This window comes from Melospiza melodia, chromosome 24 (genome assembly GCF_035770615.1).
Source record: "Melospiza melodia melodia isolate bMelMel2 chromosome 24, bMelMel2.pri, whole genome shotgun sequence".
NCBI classification, from domain to species: domain Eukaryota; kingdom Metazoa; phylum Chordata; class Aves; order Passeriformes; family Passerellidae; genus Melospiza; species Melospiza melodia.
The window spans coordinates 3,842,542-3,860,076 of NC_086217.1; the positions used below are offsets into that span (position 1 = coordinate 3,842,542).

Genomic DNA, 17,535 nt, shown 5'->3' on the forward strand with positions numbered 1-17,535 from the left:
TCTATTTTATTTTATATTTTATTTTATTTTATTTTATTTTATTTTATTTTATTTTATTTTATTTTATTTTATTTTATTTTATTTTATTTTATTTTATTTTATTTTATTTTATTTTATTTTATTTTATTTTATTTTATTTCTTCCCCTCCCTTGCTAGAGTTTGGAGAGTAATTTCATCTGCTCCTGTCCAAGCTGCTCTACTCCCCTGAACACCACACCAGGGCCTCTGTGTTGTGTGCCCTCCTGTCTGGGATATAGTTCCTGGATGAGATGGGGAAGGCAAGAGAAAACTCAGCTCTTGGAGAGGGAATGAGAAAGAAGATGGATTAAATCAGCCCAATTCCCCTTCACCACCAGTCCTGGATAGGAGACAGGCTGCAGCAGTGTGAAAAATGCATGTATTTTATGATTGGCTTTTTGCAAATATTAAAATGAATATTATATGCATTGTGTTAGGAAGTAATGCTGTATTAATGCTCTTAAGTAGTGTGTTAAATATAGTTTTAGGTTATAAAAAATGTTAAAATAGAAACTATGCTATGTAGGATACTTTTTTTAAAGAAAGGACTCACACTGAGATAGCAGCCACAGGACACCTGAATCTTTCAGAGAAAAAGAATTTATTGCCCTCTTATCAGAAGAAATGAACTTTTTCCTGCCTCAAAGGTGCTGTCAGGATTCAGAGGAAGAAGCTGACACTGCCCAGACAGAATCCTGTATTTGAATGGAATTTATGCATCATGGATGAGGTGTATGAATATACAACAGGCTGCTGCTTTTAAGGGTTAATCCTTTGTTAACGTGGGTCCTTTTTCAGGCTCGTGCTGCCCAGAAAAAGGTACCCAGACATCCATAACTGTTTGTATTTATTATCTCATATTGTTCTAAATTCAAAGTGTCCAAATTATTATTACTCTAATTGTATCACTATTTTTTAATAGCCATTTTATTACTATTAAACTTTTAGAATTTTAAAAACAAGTGATTGGCGTTTTTCACAGGCAGGAAATCAGCCCTCGTACGAGCCATCAGAAAATCCTGTCCAGGCGGGCTTGGCAGGCTCTGCCCGGGGAAGGGACACTTGGAAGCCCGTGGAGGGGACAGCCAGCAGGCTGTGGAGGGGACAGGCAGCAGCGTGTCCCACACATCCCCTGTCACACACAGCCTGTCCCACACATCCCCTGTCACACACAGCCTGTCACACATCCCCCTGTCACACTCAGCCTGTCCTGCACACCCCCTGTCACACACAGCCTGTCACACACATCCCCCTGTCAGACACAGCCTGTCACACTCAGCCCGTCACACACAGCCTGTCCCACACATCCCCCTGTCACACACAGCCTGTCACACACAGCCTGTCCCACACACAGCCTGTCACACTCAGTCTCTGTCACACACAGCCTGTCACACATCCCCCTGTCACACTCAGCCTGTCCTGCACACCCCCTGTCAGACACAGCCTGTCACACTCAGCCCGTCACACACACCCCCTGTCACACTCAGCCTGTCACACATCCCCCTGTCACACTCAGCCTGTCACACTCAGCCTGTCCTGCACACCCCCTGTCACACACAGCCTGTCACACACATCCCCCTGTCAGACACAGCCCGTCACACACAGCCTGTCCCACACACAGTCCCTGTCACACTCAGCCTGTCCCACACATCCCCCTGTCACACACAGCCTGTCACACTCAGCCAGTCCTGCACACCCCATCACACACCCCCTGTCACACACATCCCCCAATCACACTCAGCCTGTCCTGCACACCCCCTGTCACACACAGCCTGTCCCACACATCCCCCTGGCACACTCAGCCTGTCCTGCACACCGCCTGTCACACACAGCCTGTCACACACAGCCTGTCACACTCAGTCCCTGTCACACACAGCCTGTCACACTCAGCCTGTCACACACCCCCTGTCACACACAGTCCCTGTCACACACAGTCCCTGTCACACACAGTCTGTCCCACACAGCCTGTAACACACACACACTGTCACACACACACACTGTCACACACACAGCCTGTCACACACCCCCTGTCACACACCCCCTGTCACACACAGTCCCTGTCACACACAGTCCCTGTCACACACAGTCTGTCCCACACAGCCTGTAACACACACACACTGTCACACACACACACTGTCACACACACACTGTCACACACACACACTGTCACACACACACACTGTCACACACAGTCCCTGTCCTGCCCCCTCTGTCACACTCAGCCTCCCCGGTTCGGGCCGTGCCGGTGCCCGTGTCCCCCCGGTGCCGGTGCCCGTGTCCCCCCGGTGCCGGTGCCCGTTTCCCCCCGGTGCCCGCTTCCCCCGGTACCCACCACCACGGGCCGGTTGCCCAGGAAGTTGAGGTCGCTGTTCTCGCCGAACAGGTACCCCTCGGGGTGCGTGGAGTCGAACTTCTCCCCGCCCATGATGAAGTGGTTGGCGAAGTAACTCCCTGAAACGAGAGCACAGCGAGCGCCTGAGCCCAGATCGATGGCTCGGAGGTGACTCTGTCCCCAGGGTCACCTTGCTGGGAGCCTTTCTGCTTGAGCTCACACACTGAGGCTGCCGAGGACCAGCTCCCTGCCTGCCCTCCCCTCCTCCAGCACCAGCTCCGAGCCGGGATGGGGAGAGATGCGGGGCTCCAGCCCCACGGCAGCGCTGGCCCTCGGGGCTGCTCCATCCCCGCTCCCCTTTCCCTGTCTGGGCCAGCCCTGTGAGCCCCAGCACGGCCTGAGCCACCCAAGGTCACCCTGACCTTCAGCCACCCCCGCCCTGGCAGGAGCGGATGGATCGCGGCCCCTGGGGCGGCAGAGCAGCGCTAATCCCGGCCATAAACAGCCCCCAGAGGAGGCAGGAGAGGCAGAGAGCCCTGGAGGAGCCAGGCTGGCTCCCACAGCCCGGGGATGCTGCTGGGAAGGGCAGCACAGAGCCAGATCCAGCCCAGGGCTGCTCCTGCCCTGATGGCACAGCCCTCAAGTGCCACCCAGGGCAGCGTGTCCCCAGCCAGACACTGCCCAGGGCTGCTCCTGCCCTGATGGCACAGCCCTCAAGTGCCACCCAGGGCAGCGTGTCCCCAGCCAGACACTGCCCAGGGCTGCTCCTGCCCCGATGGCACAGCCCTGGGTGCCACCCAGCCAGACACTGCCCAGGCTGGCTGCAGCTGCCACCAGGAAGGTGAGCAAAGCACAACTGCCCCGAGTTCTGTCAGTTCTCAGCCTGCAGCCTTCCCTAGGAAGGGCTCACCTGTGCCAGGCAGGATTTTGGGGTCCTGTAGACCCTCCAGAAGGTCAGCACCTGCCCTGCAGAGCACTCCACAGTGCCCTGATGAATGCTGGGCAATGACCAGGGTTCTTTCTTCCCTCACAGAGCCAGAACACCGGAATGTGCCAGCCCTGAGCTGGGAGCAGCCCCCAGGTCCTGGTGCCTGCTCCTGGTCTGTGAGAGCTGGGCTGTGTGGGGGAAGCATGTTGTGGCACAGGACCTGGCCAGGCAGGAGGGCTGGGACTTGAGGTGGCAAAAAAAAGGGAAAGGTGGACAGGGATGGGGGAGCAGCAAGGCGTGAGCAGAAGCACCAGGATATGTCAGATATGGACACAGTGTCCTGCATCCTGACAGCCACAGGGCCAGGGGTTTAGCTTCTAAAAACCCCAAACCCATCAGCACAGATCCATCTGCACCCCTCTGGGGGATACCCCAAAACCAAACATTGGGGCACCACAGATAAAGGAGCTTAACCCTGGGCTGCAGCTCTGCAATCAGCTTCCAACAGAGGCAGGGCCTGTCTGGGGCTGGATCAGGCTTTAATCCTGCACTGAGAGCCCAAAGGGAGCCCAAAGCACAAGGGGAGGAGTAGGGGGGATGTAACTCTGGGCCGGGAGGGAGGAGTGGGGTCACACAGCTCTGCCCTATGGCACAGGGTGGGGTCCCACAGCTCTGCCCCCTGGCACACAGTGGGGTCACAGAGCTCTGACCCCTGGCACACAGTGGGGTCACAGAGCTCTGCCCCATGGCACACAGTGGGGTCCCACAGCTCTGCCCCATGGCACACAGTGGGGTCACACAGCTCTGCCCCATGGCACACAGTGGGGTCCCACAGCTCTGCCCCATGGCACACAGTGGGGTCACAGAGCTCTGCCCCATGGCACACAGTGGGGTCCCACAGCTCTGCCCCATGGCACACAGTGGGGTCACACAGCTCTGCCCCATGGCACACAGTGGGGTCACAGAGCTCTGCCCCATGGCACACAGTGGGGTCCCACAGCTCTGCCCCATGGCACAGAGTGGGGTCCCACAGCTCTGCCCCAGCCCCTGGCACAGCCATGCCTGCATGCAGCCAGCCCCTGAGCAAACGTCGACCATCAATTATTGATGCCTGCTGCTTTCAGGTCCCATTTTCCATCTACATAATTTATAGGCAGCTCGCCTGGAAGGACTCGGCCAGGTGGAAAAAAAAAAAACCCTCCAGAGCAAAGTGCCTTCAGAGCTGCCTGCAACAGCACAGCCAGGGGAGAACGGGGCCATCCAGAGCCCTTCCTGACACTGATTGGAGCAAGAGCAGGAGATGGCAAAAAAATTACATTGAAACATGGAGAATGCCACCCCAGCAGCGAGGGAAAGCTGGAAAATGGAGCACAGGCTCTCTGATTTGCCCAGCCAGGCTTCAGTGCGTGCTGGGGGCTCCCACAGGATGGGCAGAGCAGGTGAGGACCACGCTGCCATCACCCAGTCTCCCTGCCAGGGGTTGGGAGCATCCCTGGGTGCTGCAGGCTCCCGGCACATCCCCCTGAGGTTACAACTCCCTCTTGACAGCAGGCAGAAGCAGCTCCGTGCTCCCTCCTTGCTGTTAAACAAGAGGTTGAGCCGTGCCAGGATTTCCAGGGAAGCACCAGCAGAGGAAAGCCCGGGGAATCAGCAGGAGCGTGTCAGTGACCCCCTGGGCACGGCTGGGGGCAGGGAAGCACCTTCCCAGTCACAGGCTCCTTATCGTGGGCTGCTGTAAATCCAAGGCCTCCTCCCAGGGAAGGAGAGCCTGTCAAGGACAGCCACATCTCAGGAAGGGCTGCACAGAGCAGCTGCTGGAAAGGAGGAATAAACCCCAATTGCCTCAGGTTCCTGGCAAAAAAAAAAAAAATGTCTGTGTGTCCTGCACATCTGCTGGCTCACATCTGGCAGCTGCTTTTCCCCATGGGTGGCAGCGATGCCACCTTGTCCAGCTGACAGAGAAGGGTGAGGACCCTCGTGTGTGACATGTCCTGCACTGTGCCCCAGCCACCACCGCCCTGCTGGGCTCTGGCACTGCAGCCTCTGGCTCTCCAAAGCTGCTAAACCAGAAAAGCTCATTCCCAGCTCATCCCTGGTGAGGGAAGCCCAGGTTTGCACAGCCTGCAGTCAGCCCAGACAGTGGCACGGCACTGTGCTGGCACAGGGACACCCTGCGGCCACGGGTGCCAGCACAGGGTGCTGGGATGGGCTGGGTAAAGGCTCTGGGTGCTTCTGCCCCTGGGCAGCCCATTATTTAATCCTGTGCTCAAAGCAGGCAGCCAGAGCTGAGGCCAAACCCTGCCCCAGCACTGCTGTGTCAGCCCTCGGCCCTGCCACCACCTGGGCTTGTGCCCCACACCTGGGGGGCACTGCTGCATTGATCCCTGTGCTCCTGCCCCTGCTCACAGCCCCATGTGCCCCAGGGGAGCTTGGTGCCAGTCTCAGATGGGGACAGGGGCTGAAAGCTGGAGATTTGCCCCAAAAGCCATCCCAGTAGGCTCCATCTACAGCCCCCGCTGGCTCTTCCTCCCAGCGCCAGCCATGGAAGTAAATCTCAGCCTTTGTTTAAAAATTATGGCTTAACTAATCCCATTGACACTGTCTGTAGGGGATGGGACCCCCAGGATAGGGAGATGCTAAACTGGGACCAGACACAGCTGCCCCATTCCCACAGGCTGCACTGGCCATCCCGAGAGAGCCCACAGCCAAAGCCACAGCCCAGAGAGAGGAGAATGCCCCAAGGTCCCATGAGATTCCCCTCCAGAAGCACATTTCCAAGGCAGTGGCTGTTTCCAGGTGGCTTTTGAGGTGAGGGAGGTGCTGCTGGCACAGCAGAATCAGCTCCTCTGCCCAGCACGTCCTCCCTCGGCTGCCGGCAAATCCCATGGGATTAAAGGCAAACCAGCCATAATCCCCCCAGGCCACCAGCCTGCCCTTGTCCCTGTGCAGATGGCTGTGTCACCTGGGCACCTCCTGCCCTTCTCCTGAGCACCCTGGGCAGCAGCAGGACCATTCCCCAGCTGTGCCCAGAGCCAGCAGTGGGGCCAGGCCAGCTGAGCACAGCCAGGAGCCCCAGGCTCCCCCTGCAAGCTGGAGCTGAGCATCAGCCTGGTGACCTCTGCAGCTGAGATGGGCTTGGAAGTGCTCAGCTGGGTGCACTTGCACCCTCCACCCCTTTGTACCCAGATATTTCAAGAGCCCCTAAATAAAACAGGGTCCCAAGGGGAAAACTTGTCGTGCACGGAGACACTGTCCCTACAAAGAGCAATGCCATGGGTGGGCTGGTGCAGCCTCACCTGGCATCAAAGTGACAGAGGCCTTGAAACCACGTAAAAAAGGGAGCTGGGGAGCCCTGCAGGAGGCCAGGCTGTCAAGGATCAGCCATCTCCAGCCAGCTGTGCAACCTATTTTAGATTAAAATTAAAAAAAAAAAAAAAAAAAAAAAAAAAAGGCAAGCACAGCTTTTCAGGACAAGCACAGGGTTTGTGTCGGGCTGTAATTTTTGCTAAGGAGCTCTTTAGTTGTAATTAGTGAATAACTTGCCACAGCACTAACGATCTGAGCGTTTACCTTATCCTATTAACTACCAAAATAGTTACCTATTAATAATACTTAGCGCTGCAAGGATCCTGTGCAGTCTCCTCGCACGGCACACACGGTGCTGCGGGGCATCACCCAGCGGGGCCGGGATTTCTGCGGCTCTGAAGGCGAGGGCTGGACCCCTGCACCCCTCCCTCCCCCTCGGCCACCGCTCGGCCCGGCCCTTGCAGGGAAAAGCGAGGCACGGAGGGGAGGGACGGATTTTCCAAGGTCACGCACAAGGTTTGAGCCAGGGCCGGCTTGGGGAGCGGGAGATGAATCGCAGCGAGCCCCGGAGCCGGGAAGGGGAGGGATGCCCAGGGCAGGGGCTGGGGTGCTGCGATGGGGCAGAGCCCTGCGAAGGAGGGATCCCCTCCGATCCCTCCCACCCCAGCCTCCCTCATCCTCCCGGGAATTTAAACCCAGGATTTTCCCGAGCAGCCAGCACCGGAGTCACCGGCTATAAAAAGCAACTCCGGAGCTCGGTGCCGCAGACCACGGCTACAGAAATCGTGATGGCAATAATGTCATTAAAGTCGCGTCAACTCAGCCAAGTTTGGGAAGCGGGGTGTGCGGGCAGAGGGGCTCCCGGAGAGGGGGGACCCCCATCCTTCCCGTGCCGAACTCACGCAGGGAGCCCCGCAGCAGACCCAGATTTTCAGGGTGCCCCCCCGTGCGTCAGGGTTTGTTTTGGGGCGCGCAGGGTCACCCCGCCCGCAGCAAGGTCGTGCCCGGTGCCCGCCCTGCTCGCTCCCCTCTGTCCCTCCGCACCGGCGGCACCGGGACCCGAGACACCCCGGGGGCTCACCGGATTTCGGGGGGTATCTGTAGACGGAATTAGCGGGGATATCCACTTCCTCCACGCCTGCGTTCTGCCGGCTGGTCAGAGCCCCCATGGCCGGGCCGGGCTCAGCGGGCGGGGGGCGGCGGGGACTCCTCCCGCCCGGGACCGGGACGGGGGCCGGGAGCGGGGCTGGCGGCGGCCCCCGCCCGCAGCATCCTCCGCTCGCCGCGCTCCGCTCTGCGCCGCGCCCGGCGCCGCCTCCGCGGCACCGCGGGGCTGCGACACTCGGGGCGGGGCCGCACCGGCCGGCACGCCCCGGCCCGCCCCGGCTCGGCCCGGCTCGGAGCGGCGGGGACGCGGTGCCGCCGGCTCACCGTGCCCCGGTGCCCACCGCCCCGCCAGCGGCGTCCCCGTCAGGTGCCGCTTACCCGTGCCCCACGCGTGACCACAGTGCCAGCCGCCTGCCATCCCCCGTGCCACCCAGCAGCGCTCAGGGGCCTCCTCGCCATCATCGGGCTCCCCGCAGTGACTTGTGTCCAGCTCGCCCCCAGCCCCGCAGCTGGGGGGCACCGAGCAGCACCCCCGGCTCAGGGACCCCCGCGGCAGGCTGGCCGTGGCCCCCTGTCCCCGTGAAGGTAACCCCTGAGGCCAGTGGGATGGCAGTGTTTGAGAGTGGGACTTGTGTAGGATTTAGGGGTTTAATTCCGACGGGCCGTCAGTGCCCTGCTAGTTCAGGACACCTCCTGCCGCCGGCGTGTCCCCTGCGAGGAGGACAAGCCCCCGCTTTTCCCCACAGGTTATAGAGGAAGGATTTAGTGCAGCTGTTGGCACAGGACTGATCTCCTCCAGCAGCGCTTCAGGGGCACACAGCGGTGGGGGGGCCGGGTTAGAGCCCCCCCAGTGCACATCTCCATCATCATCATCATCATCCCCATCCTACCCGGAGCACTTCTGGAGGCACAGAGCCGCCTGTCCGCTGCAGAGCACCCCGAGAGATTCCCCCAGCTGCCCCAGAGTTAAATCACTGGGAAGCGCTGGTCACCTCCTCGTTTCCCTCTTGGAGCCGGAGAGGGAGGAAGGAGCCTCTGAGCGCTCACTTAACCCCGCCGGTGATTAATTAGTCCGGCAGCGCCGGTTAGTGGAGCATCACATGATTTTGATTTGAGTTGATAACACGAGCGCTATAAATATCAAGCGGGAGATGTGCAGGGAGGCGGATCAGCTGCCCTGATGGCCTCGGCTGCTCAGTGCTGACGAGCAAAGGCCGTCCCTGGGGCTCTCCCCTTTGTCCCCTCCCTGCAGATGGACACACGGACCCCCCTCCCATTGCCTCCCACCCACACAGCCCCAGAGGCTGCTGAGAAAGGCCAAATCACAGAGGCTTTTTTGTGCCCTGTTTGCAGCCTGGCACTGTCACACCGGGACCCACACTGCCAGCAGTGACACCCTGTCCGTGCTGCTGGATGTCACACCTGGGCTGGCTGCCAGCAGGAGCACCGCTGGAGAGCGGGATTTAAGACTCCATGATCTCAAAGGTCTTTTCCAACCCCAATGGCTCTCAGAGGAGCTGAGGGCAGCATCCACACTGGGAGCCTGATCCAGCTCTGGGTGCTGGTGCCCAGCTGGGAGTCCCAAGACCGCAGGAACAGATCCCAAACATTTTTGGGGATCCCGTTGTACACATGGATAATTTAAAGCTCCAGCACAGCCCAGCGTTGCTGAGCTGCCAGCCCCACTGCCCTGCTCCAGCCAGATACAGCGGGAAGCTGGGAGAGGGAGCCAGCACATTTCATTAGCGGCACCGAGCAGACTGCAGGGCCTCGGTGCAGACAATAATTCAAAGTTCTCCCCGTGCAGATCCATAACCCGGCAGTCATTACACGCAGAGCTGCTGCCTGCACGCACGGCTCGTGGTTTTTTTTCCCGGATTGCTGCAGCAGAGGGTTTTGTAGGGCAGTGCCGCAGTGGAGCGCTGGAGACGGCGGCTTCGAGGGCAGGGTCCCTCCCTGCTCTGCCCGCCTGCACCTCCCAGCACTCACACAGCCAGGAGAAACCCCAGCAGGGCCGACCTGGAGGGGCAATCCAGAGAAAATGCAATGTTTGAGCCCAAAACGCACGTGCTGCTGGGCTGGGGGATGTGGGATGTGTGTGTGACACAGAGAGGGTCCCTCCTTGTGCTGAGAGGGAAACTGAGTCACGGTAGAGCACAGGAGGGCGTGCAGCCCACCCACTGCAGAAAAGGTTTGTCTGTACAGCCCCTCCATTCCCAGTTCACCCAGCATGAACTGGCCCAAACTGGGGAAGCAGCAGAGCAGCCCCTGGGCTGGCTGTGCTCTGTGCAGTGGGGAGGGGGTGACCCTTCCTTGGTGCCTGCCCAGGCCTCCACAGCTCCTGCCTGGGGACGTGCTGGGGGTCCCCTGGCCTGCAGGAGTGACCCCCAGAGTAGCACATCTCAGCATGGAGAGGTGACAGCGAATCCTACCCCAAAAAGGGATCATTTTGAAGAACTCAGTCCTGCTGGCTTCTCCAAGTGTCACCAGCACTGCTCTGTCACAGCTTTGGGTGCCAAGGGCCCATGAGCTGCACTCCCCTGGCTTTCCCAGGCCAGCTGCTCCCAGCTCGAAGCTGTGCTGAGCCCATGGGTGGCCTTGGCAAGCAGGAGGTTCTGAGAGCTCGCCAGGGCTGCCTGCAGAGCCAGGTGGGTCTGGGATCCCTGCATCTGCAATTGCTCCTCTCACACCTCCCCTGCCTCCAGGCTGGTTTTTGCTCCAAGAAGACAAAGCCACCAACATCTTACTGGGCAAGCAGGACCCTGCACAGCCATCACTGAACCCCAGTGGAGGGAACCCCCTGAATATCCCAGGAGGATCCCAGCCTGGCAAACACAGCCTGGCATTGCTGGACTGCACCTTCGTGGGACCAGCAGGGCTCTGCAGAAGCCCCACAGAGGCCTCAGTGCTGGGGGCAACCAGCTGCAGATGCAGCTTGGAGTTTCCACTGCTCTGCCTCCTCATTCCCCCTGGTCACCACCACCACATCAAAACCTCCCGTGGCTCATCCCAGATCAACCTATTTTCACACCATGCATTGGCAAAGTCCCTTCTTTATTTGTTTGGCGTTTAAATGCTAATTTTCCCTTTTTAATCAAAACACTTCCAGGCACGAATTGCACAAGTCCCACTTGGATTCACCAACCTGCTGTGGGGAGAGCACACAAGGGGAGAGCACATCCTTGCAGGCTGAGACTGGAGCTCCGAGGAATCAGGATTTTAACCATTTTAACCCCTTCCCCCAAATTGGGAGCTGCCCTGAACCCCACAGCCTTTACATGGCAGGGGTGTGGGGATGAAGAGGATGGGTCCCTGCTCCTGCCCCTGGCATCTGGTCAGGGTCCCATCCCCAGGGGAAGCTGTTCCCAGATGGGAGAGACAGGCAGGGGGTTAAGGGGGGATCCCCGGAGGGGGCAGCAGGGTCCCAAAAAAGGAGGAGATGAGTGCTGGGGGAGCTTTGCTGAAGGAAGAGAGGAGCCTTGATAAGGGAACAAGGGGTGAGCCTGACTGGGGGTTAAGGTGCAGCCCCCACAGGAGTGGCCCTCCCAACAGGGGTACCCAGGGATGGGCGGAGCCTCCCTCTCTGTGACCCCCCAACAGTGAACCCCCATCTCCAAGAACCTCTCAAACCGAACCCCCCTCAATAACCCCTAAACAGCTCCACCCAATGAATGCCCCCCAAACTGACCCCCCCAATAACCCCTAAACAGCTCCCCTCAATGAATGCCCCCCAAACTGAACCCTCTAAACAGCTCCCCTCAATGAATGCCCCTCAAACTGACCCCCCAATAACCCCTAAACAGCTCCCCTCAATGAACACCCCCCAAACTGAACCCCCTAAACAGCTCCACCCAATGAATGCCCCCCAAACTGACTCCCTCAATAACCCCTAAACAGCTCCCCTCAATGAACACCCCCCAAACTGAACCCCCTAAACAGCTCCCCTCAATGAATGCCCCCCAAATGAATGCCCCCCAAACTGACCCCTCTCAATAACCCCTAGACAGCTCCACCCAATGAATGCCCCCCAAACTGACCCCCCCAATAACCCCTAAACAGCTCCCCTCAATGAATGCCCCCCAAATGAATGCCCCCCAAACTGACCCCTCTCAATAACCCCTAGAGCTCCTCCCAATGAGCCTCCCCTCAATAACCCCCCAACATCTCTCCTCAATGAGCGCCCCCAAACCGAGCCCCTCTCAATGAACCTCCTCAATGAACGTGACGTCACCAACGCCTCACGATAAAACTCCCGCACAGCCAATCAGCGCCCGTTCTCCCTCCCGCCTGGCCCCGCCTCCGCCACCCCCAGCCAATCGCGGGGCCGCCTTCAGCCAAAACACAGGCGTTGGCCAATGGGGAGGCGCCGGGGCAGCTGGAAGGTTCGAAGCCGGCGGTGGGCGGGGCGCGGGGCGCGGCGGCGGCCAATCGGGGCGCGGGGGCGGGGCCGGCGGCGCCCCCCGGTCCCCCCGGTGGAGCGCGGCGGGCGCGGCGGGCGCGGGGCGCTCCGGGCGGTGCGGGCCGGGCCGGGGCCGCCCCGCCATGTCCGTCAACATGGAGGAGCTGCGGCACCAGGTGATGATCAACCAGTTCGTGCTGGCGGCGGGCTGCGCCGCCGACCAGGCCAAGCAGCTGCTGCAGGCGGCACACTGGCAGTTCGAGGTACGGGCCGGGCCGCCGGCGGCACGGATCGGGATAAGCCGCGCGAGAACCGGGGCGCCCCAGGTCCCGATCCGCCGCCCGCCTGGCCGCAGAGCCGCGGGGCGGAAGGCGATGGGGGTGGCGGCAGGCCCGTGCGGCCCCGGCTCACCGACACGCGTGGCCGGGTTTGGGGGGCCCTGCCCGGCCCCCGGCACCCACGGCGGGGCGGGGGGCGCCTCGGGCCCGGGCTCCGCCGGGTCTATTTATACCCGGGCCGAAACCCGAGCTGCGGCCCAGCGGGCCGGCCCCTCCCTCCCGCTCCGGGCTGGGGATGGGGGCGCCGCGGGGACGGAGGCGGCGGTGTAAACACAGGGTCCGGGGTGTAAACACCGGGTCCGGGGTGTAAATACGGGCTCGGGGGTGTAAACACGGGCTCGGGGGTGTCCCCTGGCCTGGGGAGCCCCAGAGCGAGCAGGGCACACGGTCTCCGGTGGGGCGGGTGAAGGGCAGCCCCTCGGCCTGGCAGGGCTGGGCACCCCGGGGCGGTCCCGGGGGGTGGGAGCGGGCGGGGGGCTGCGGGGCGAGCTTTGGGGGGCCCCTGTGGTCCCTCCCCCTTTGTCTCGGGTGGGCTGCAGCTGACAGCTTGTCCCCACAGACAGCCCTCAGCGCCTTCTTCCAGGAGACCAACATTCCCAGCAGCCACCACCCCCCCCAGATGGTAAGTGGGACCCCTCCCTCACCCCTGCACCCCCCATCCCCTCCCCATCTCCCCCAGCCCCAAAAACACCTTTAGACCCTTGCCAGCACCACCAGCCCCCCATACCCCCCCACCCTACAGCAGCCCCCTCCCCACGCCCCCCAGAGGAGCCCCCCGTGCCGAGCCCCCCGAGCGGTGCAGCCCCAGCCCCGGAGCTGTCAGCTCCTGCCAGCCATATTGCCGGGCGCCCGCAGGAACACGCAGCCGGGGAATGTAAACACGAGCTAAAATGTCTGCCAGGAAATAGTTTGTCTCGGCGAGCATCGCGCTGCGACTTGGGCTCCCCGGGCCGGGGGGCCGCGGCTGGAGCCCCCATTCCCCCCGCGCCGCTTGACCTTGGCCGAGGGCACATCCCCTCGGCCGGAGGGAGGAAGTTGTTCCCCTCCGGGTGTTTTGTTTTGTGTTTCTCAGGGGTTTTCTTTCTTGTTTTCCCTCTTCCCCCCCCCCTTCCCCCCGCCGCCATCCTCCAGTGTTGGGGAACTGAGCGGTGCCGCGGGTCGGGGTTAGGGTGAATTTTCCCCCTTTTCTCGTTCCATCATTCCCCCATCTCGTTCCATGCCAGCCGGCCCGGCATTGCCGGCAGCCAGCGCTCGGTTTCCCTCGGAGAAAGTCGCTTTGTCAGCCAGCTCGCAGTAAAAGCCCTTTTATTGCAGTTCCTCCCCAGCCCGCGCGTTTCCGTGCTGCCCCGGGCACCTTGCGGGGTCTCCCGGTGGAAAAGCCGCGGTCCCGGCGGGAGAGGGGCTGGGGGAGCAGTTCCAGGCCCTGCTGTTCTCACCCCAAAGCCGGGGAGCAGATCCAGGCCCTGCTGCTCTCACCCCAAACACAGGGAGCAGATCCAGGCCCTGCTGCTCCCACCCCAAAGCCCCATCAGAGCAGATCCAGGCCCTGCTGTTCCCACCCCAAACCCGGGGAGCACATCCAGGCCCTGCTGCTCTCACCCCAAACCCGGGGAGCAGATCCAGGCCCTGCTGTTCCCACCCCAAACCCGGGGAGCAGATCCAGGCCCTGCTGCTCCCACCCCAAAGCCCCATCAGAGCAGATCCAGGCCCTGCTGTTCTCACCCCAAAGCCAGAGGAGCAGATCCAGGCCCTGCTGTTCCCACCCCAAAGCCAGGGGAGCAGATCCAGGCCCTGCTGCTCTCACCCCAAACCCAGGGGAGCACATCCAGGCCCTGCTGCTGTCACCCCAAAGCCCCATTGGGGCAGGATGCAAACCAGGGCTGGGAGCCCCATTCCAGCCCCATTCCCCCCACCCAAAAACAGGCACCCATTTCCCCCCAGACCCAAGCCACTCAGTTCTCCCCCTCCCCAGCGGTGTTTTCATAACACCGTGTGCTCCACGTGGTGTCAAAATACCTTTTACCTTCTCTCCAGACACTCCTGTTTTGGGGAGTTGATTTGGTGTTTCCCTCCCCCTCCCCAGCACCCTGACTGGTGCAGTTTGAAATGCCCCACACGTGAGATGAGGACTTTGGTGCTGGCAGTTTCTATTTCTCTTTCAAGCGTCAGGGAACAAAGCTGTGAGTGTGGCTGTGGTTTGATGGGTGATCCCCATTACCCCCACCCCAAGGGGAGCTCCCCACACTCCCCAAGCCCCCACAGATTCTGTGGGGCCAGGAGTTGCCAGAGCTGTTTGGGGTGTCAGTGACCGACCCTCTGACAGCTCTCCTCAAGATGTGTTGGAGGAGGAGGGCAATAATTACATGGAAATTCTTATTTTTTAATTAATATTTCAAATGAATCTGGCAAACATCACCCCAGAAGCTCAGAGCTGTGTCCAGCATCATTCCCGGCCTGGCTGTGGTGGTGGTGGGTTTTTTCCAAAACAGAGCAAATTTAAGGTTTTGGGGGTTTGTTGATTTGCTGGGGCTTTTTTTTTCCAACAAGTATCTTTTCAAATACTGCCACATGTATAGGTTAATTTAAAAAGCAAAGGCTGGGGTAGCACCACTTGAAGCTGAGCTCTGAAATGAATTCTGTGGAGGAATATCCCTGGTTAAGGATGAACCTGTTCAGTGCCAGCCAGGCCTGATTGCATTTTTGGGGTGCCCCAGCTCCACAGGCTGATGAGAGCCAGCTGCTGCTTCCCTCAGGCTGGAGTGCACCCCAACTTCAGGGCTCTGGGCCCCCCAGCAAGGGTTTGCTCCTCTGATCCCAGCATCACTCAGGGTGGCCAGGATGGGGATGAGGAGGAACCTCTAAGAGGGATTTAGGTGTGTGCTGGGGGGCAGCAGGGACTGTGAGCACCAGCCAGGGGCAGATCCTGGGATAAACCCCAGCAAGGGGGAGATGAAGGAGCCATTCCCCACCAGAAACATTTCAGTCCTCCATTGCTAATGCAGCAGACACTGACCAAGCCCCTTAACTCTGCTCAAAGTCCCCACAAACACCTGTCAGGAGTTGTGGCTGCAGGAGGGCAGCGGGGATTTGGGATGGATTTAAGCAGGGGGATGAAGTCTCCCTGTGCATGGACCCCCCATGTCCAGGCATCCCCCTGCCCAGAGCCCCTTCCCTGTGTGTGCAGCCCCATGGGAGTTGGATACACCCCCCTGTCCCCCTTTAACCCCTCCCCATCCTCAGTGCAGCCAGCTCTCTGCTGGTTTGGGGTCCCTGTGCCAGCCCCTGAGCAGGGCTGGGTCCTCCCTGGTGGATTTTTCCTCTGCTGGAAAAAGGGACGGATCCATCACTGTCGGGGTGCTAAATTTAGCTGGATACCAAGAAAGCAGAGCCTGTACCAGGAACTGGGGGGGGCCTGCTTGCCTTTTGCTCTCTCTGCCTTCATGGGGTGTGAAGGGGAGCAGGGTGAGGAACCTGGGGGAAAGGGGATCCGGGTAGGACCCCAGCACCCTCCCTACCCTCTGTACTGGACCCCTTTGTGCCAGCCCTGTTTGTGCTGCTCCCCAAACCCACCTCATCTGTGGGCTTTGAGCCTCTGGGATCCAAATGTGCTTCCCAGACTGGCTGGAGCCTCTCCCCGGGCACCCCACACCTTTGGGAGAGGCACAACACAGAGCCCTGGGTGTGGGTGTGGAAGGGGGGCCAGGTGGGACCCTAGCATACTGTGCCAGCCCTGTTTGTGCTGCTCCCCAAACCCCCCTCATCTGGGGTGGCCCAAAGGAGCCTCTCCCCCATCTTTTGGGTGCCACACAGACCCCTGGGTGTGAAAGGGGGTCCTGTGGGGCCGGGTGGGACTCCAGCACCCTCCCTACCCTGCATACTGTGCCAGCCCTGTTTGTGCTGCTCCCCAAACCCACCTCACCTGGGGTGGCCCAAAGGAGCCTCTCCCCCATCTTTTGGGTGCCACACAGACCCCTGGGTGTGGATGTGGGGGCTGCCAGGTGTGGGATCCTCATCCATGGGTGGGTTGGAACCCCAAAAACCCCCCCCCTGGGTGGGTTGGGACCCCCAAACCCCCCCGTGGGCGAGCTGACAGCCCCGTTCTCGTGTGCCCTGCAGATGTGCACCCCCAGCAACACGCCGGCCACGCCGCCCAACTTCCCGGACGCGCTGGCCATGTTCTCCAAGCTGCGCACCTCGGAGAGCCTGCAGAGCAGCAACAGCCCCATCACCTCCATGGCCTGCTCCCCCCCGGGCAGCTTCAGCCCCTTCTGGGCCTCCTCTCCCCCCAGCCACCAGCCCTCGTGGCTGCCCCCGTCGTCGCCCACGGCCCACGGCCTGCACCACCACCTGCACCACGGGCAGCCCTCCTGGCCGCCCACCCCCCCGGCCCCCGCCCCCCCACAGAAAGCCGTGGCCACCATGGATGGGCAGAGATAAGGCTGGGGCTGCCCAAGGGCTGGGAGGGCAGGGGGGGCCGGGCCGGGGCGTTGGGGGGCAGGGGCTGGCCGAGAAACGCACTGGAATCGTTTTCTAGGTTTTATTATTATTTTTAGAGGGGGGGGGAGCACATGCTGCCAGGGAGGGCGCTGAGCTGGGAGAGCCTCTGGCTGCTCTCTACTCCCCTCCCCTTTTTTTAAAAAAAAAAATATATAACTATAATATATAAATATATCTAATGTATATAGATCAGAGAGAAGGAGCAGCAGTGTGGAGGCAGCTCTGTTGGGTGTCTGGGGGTTTTTCCCTGTGGCTCTGTCCCCACCCAGCATCTCTACATCAGGACAGAAATAACAAAAATAAATGGATGGAGGTGGCTGTTGGCCCCCCAGATCAGCCACACAGACATGGAGCCACTGGACACCCTCCCCAGCTCTGGCTTCCCTGGGCACTTGTTGCAGTGCCCAGAGCAACAGCAGCTCTCTGGCTCCCCAAATTCAGCTCAGCTTCTTGCACAGACCCCCCCTGGACGTGCCCCCAACCCCGTCCTCCCTCCCTCAGCACCCCCAGGGCCTGGGGGTTTATCAGAGTGATGTTCCCCTGTCCCTGTGACCGCCCTACGTGGTGCTTCCCCAGGCAGGGGGGAGCTGGGGTTTTTTTTAGTTTTCA

At 60.4% G+C, this 17,535-nt stretch overlaps 2 protein-coding genes across 4 annotated transcripts in view; one reads left to right on the forward strand and one right to left on the reverse strand.

Annotated features, from left to right (window-relative positions):
- Positions 1 to 7,825, reverse strand: part of RNF157 (ring finger protein 157) — a 32,531-nt gene extending 24,706 nt beyond the window's left edge. For 2 of the 3 annotated variants that reach the window (XM_063176020.1, XM_063176021.1), the window contains exons 1-2: positions 7,667 to 7,821; positions 2,352 to 2,470 (exon numbers count right to left, since the gene is read on the reverse strand). In XM_063176020.1, the coding sequence (XP_063032090.1) occupies positions 2,352 to 2,470; positions 7,667 to 7,754 (207 nt within the window). In that variant the 5' untranslated portion in view covers positions 7,755 to 7,821. Of the gene's footprint in view, positions 1 to 2,351; positions 2,471 to 7,666 lie in introns of all 3 variants that reach the window. The other variant, XM_063176022.1, reaches the window with a different exon arrangement.
- Positions 7,826 to 12,188: 4,363 nt separating this feature from the next.
- UBALD2 (UBA like domain containing 2) lies at positions 12,189 to 17,262 on the forward strand. The gene is made up of 3 exons (XM_063175728.1): positions 12,189 to 12,354; positions 12,989 to 13,051; positions 16,546 to 17,262. Exons 1-3 carry the CDS (start codon positions 12,235 to 12,237, stop codon positions 16,864 to 16,866), a joined length of 504 nt encoding a protein of 167 aa, XP_063031798.1. The 5' UTR covers positions 12,189 to 12,234; the 3' UTR covers positions 16,867 to 17,262.
- The last annotated feature ends 273 nt before the right edge of the window (positions 17,263 to 17,535 follow it).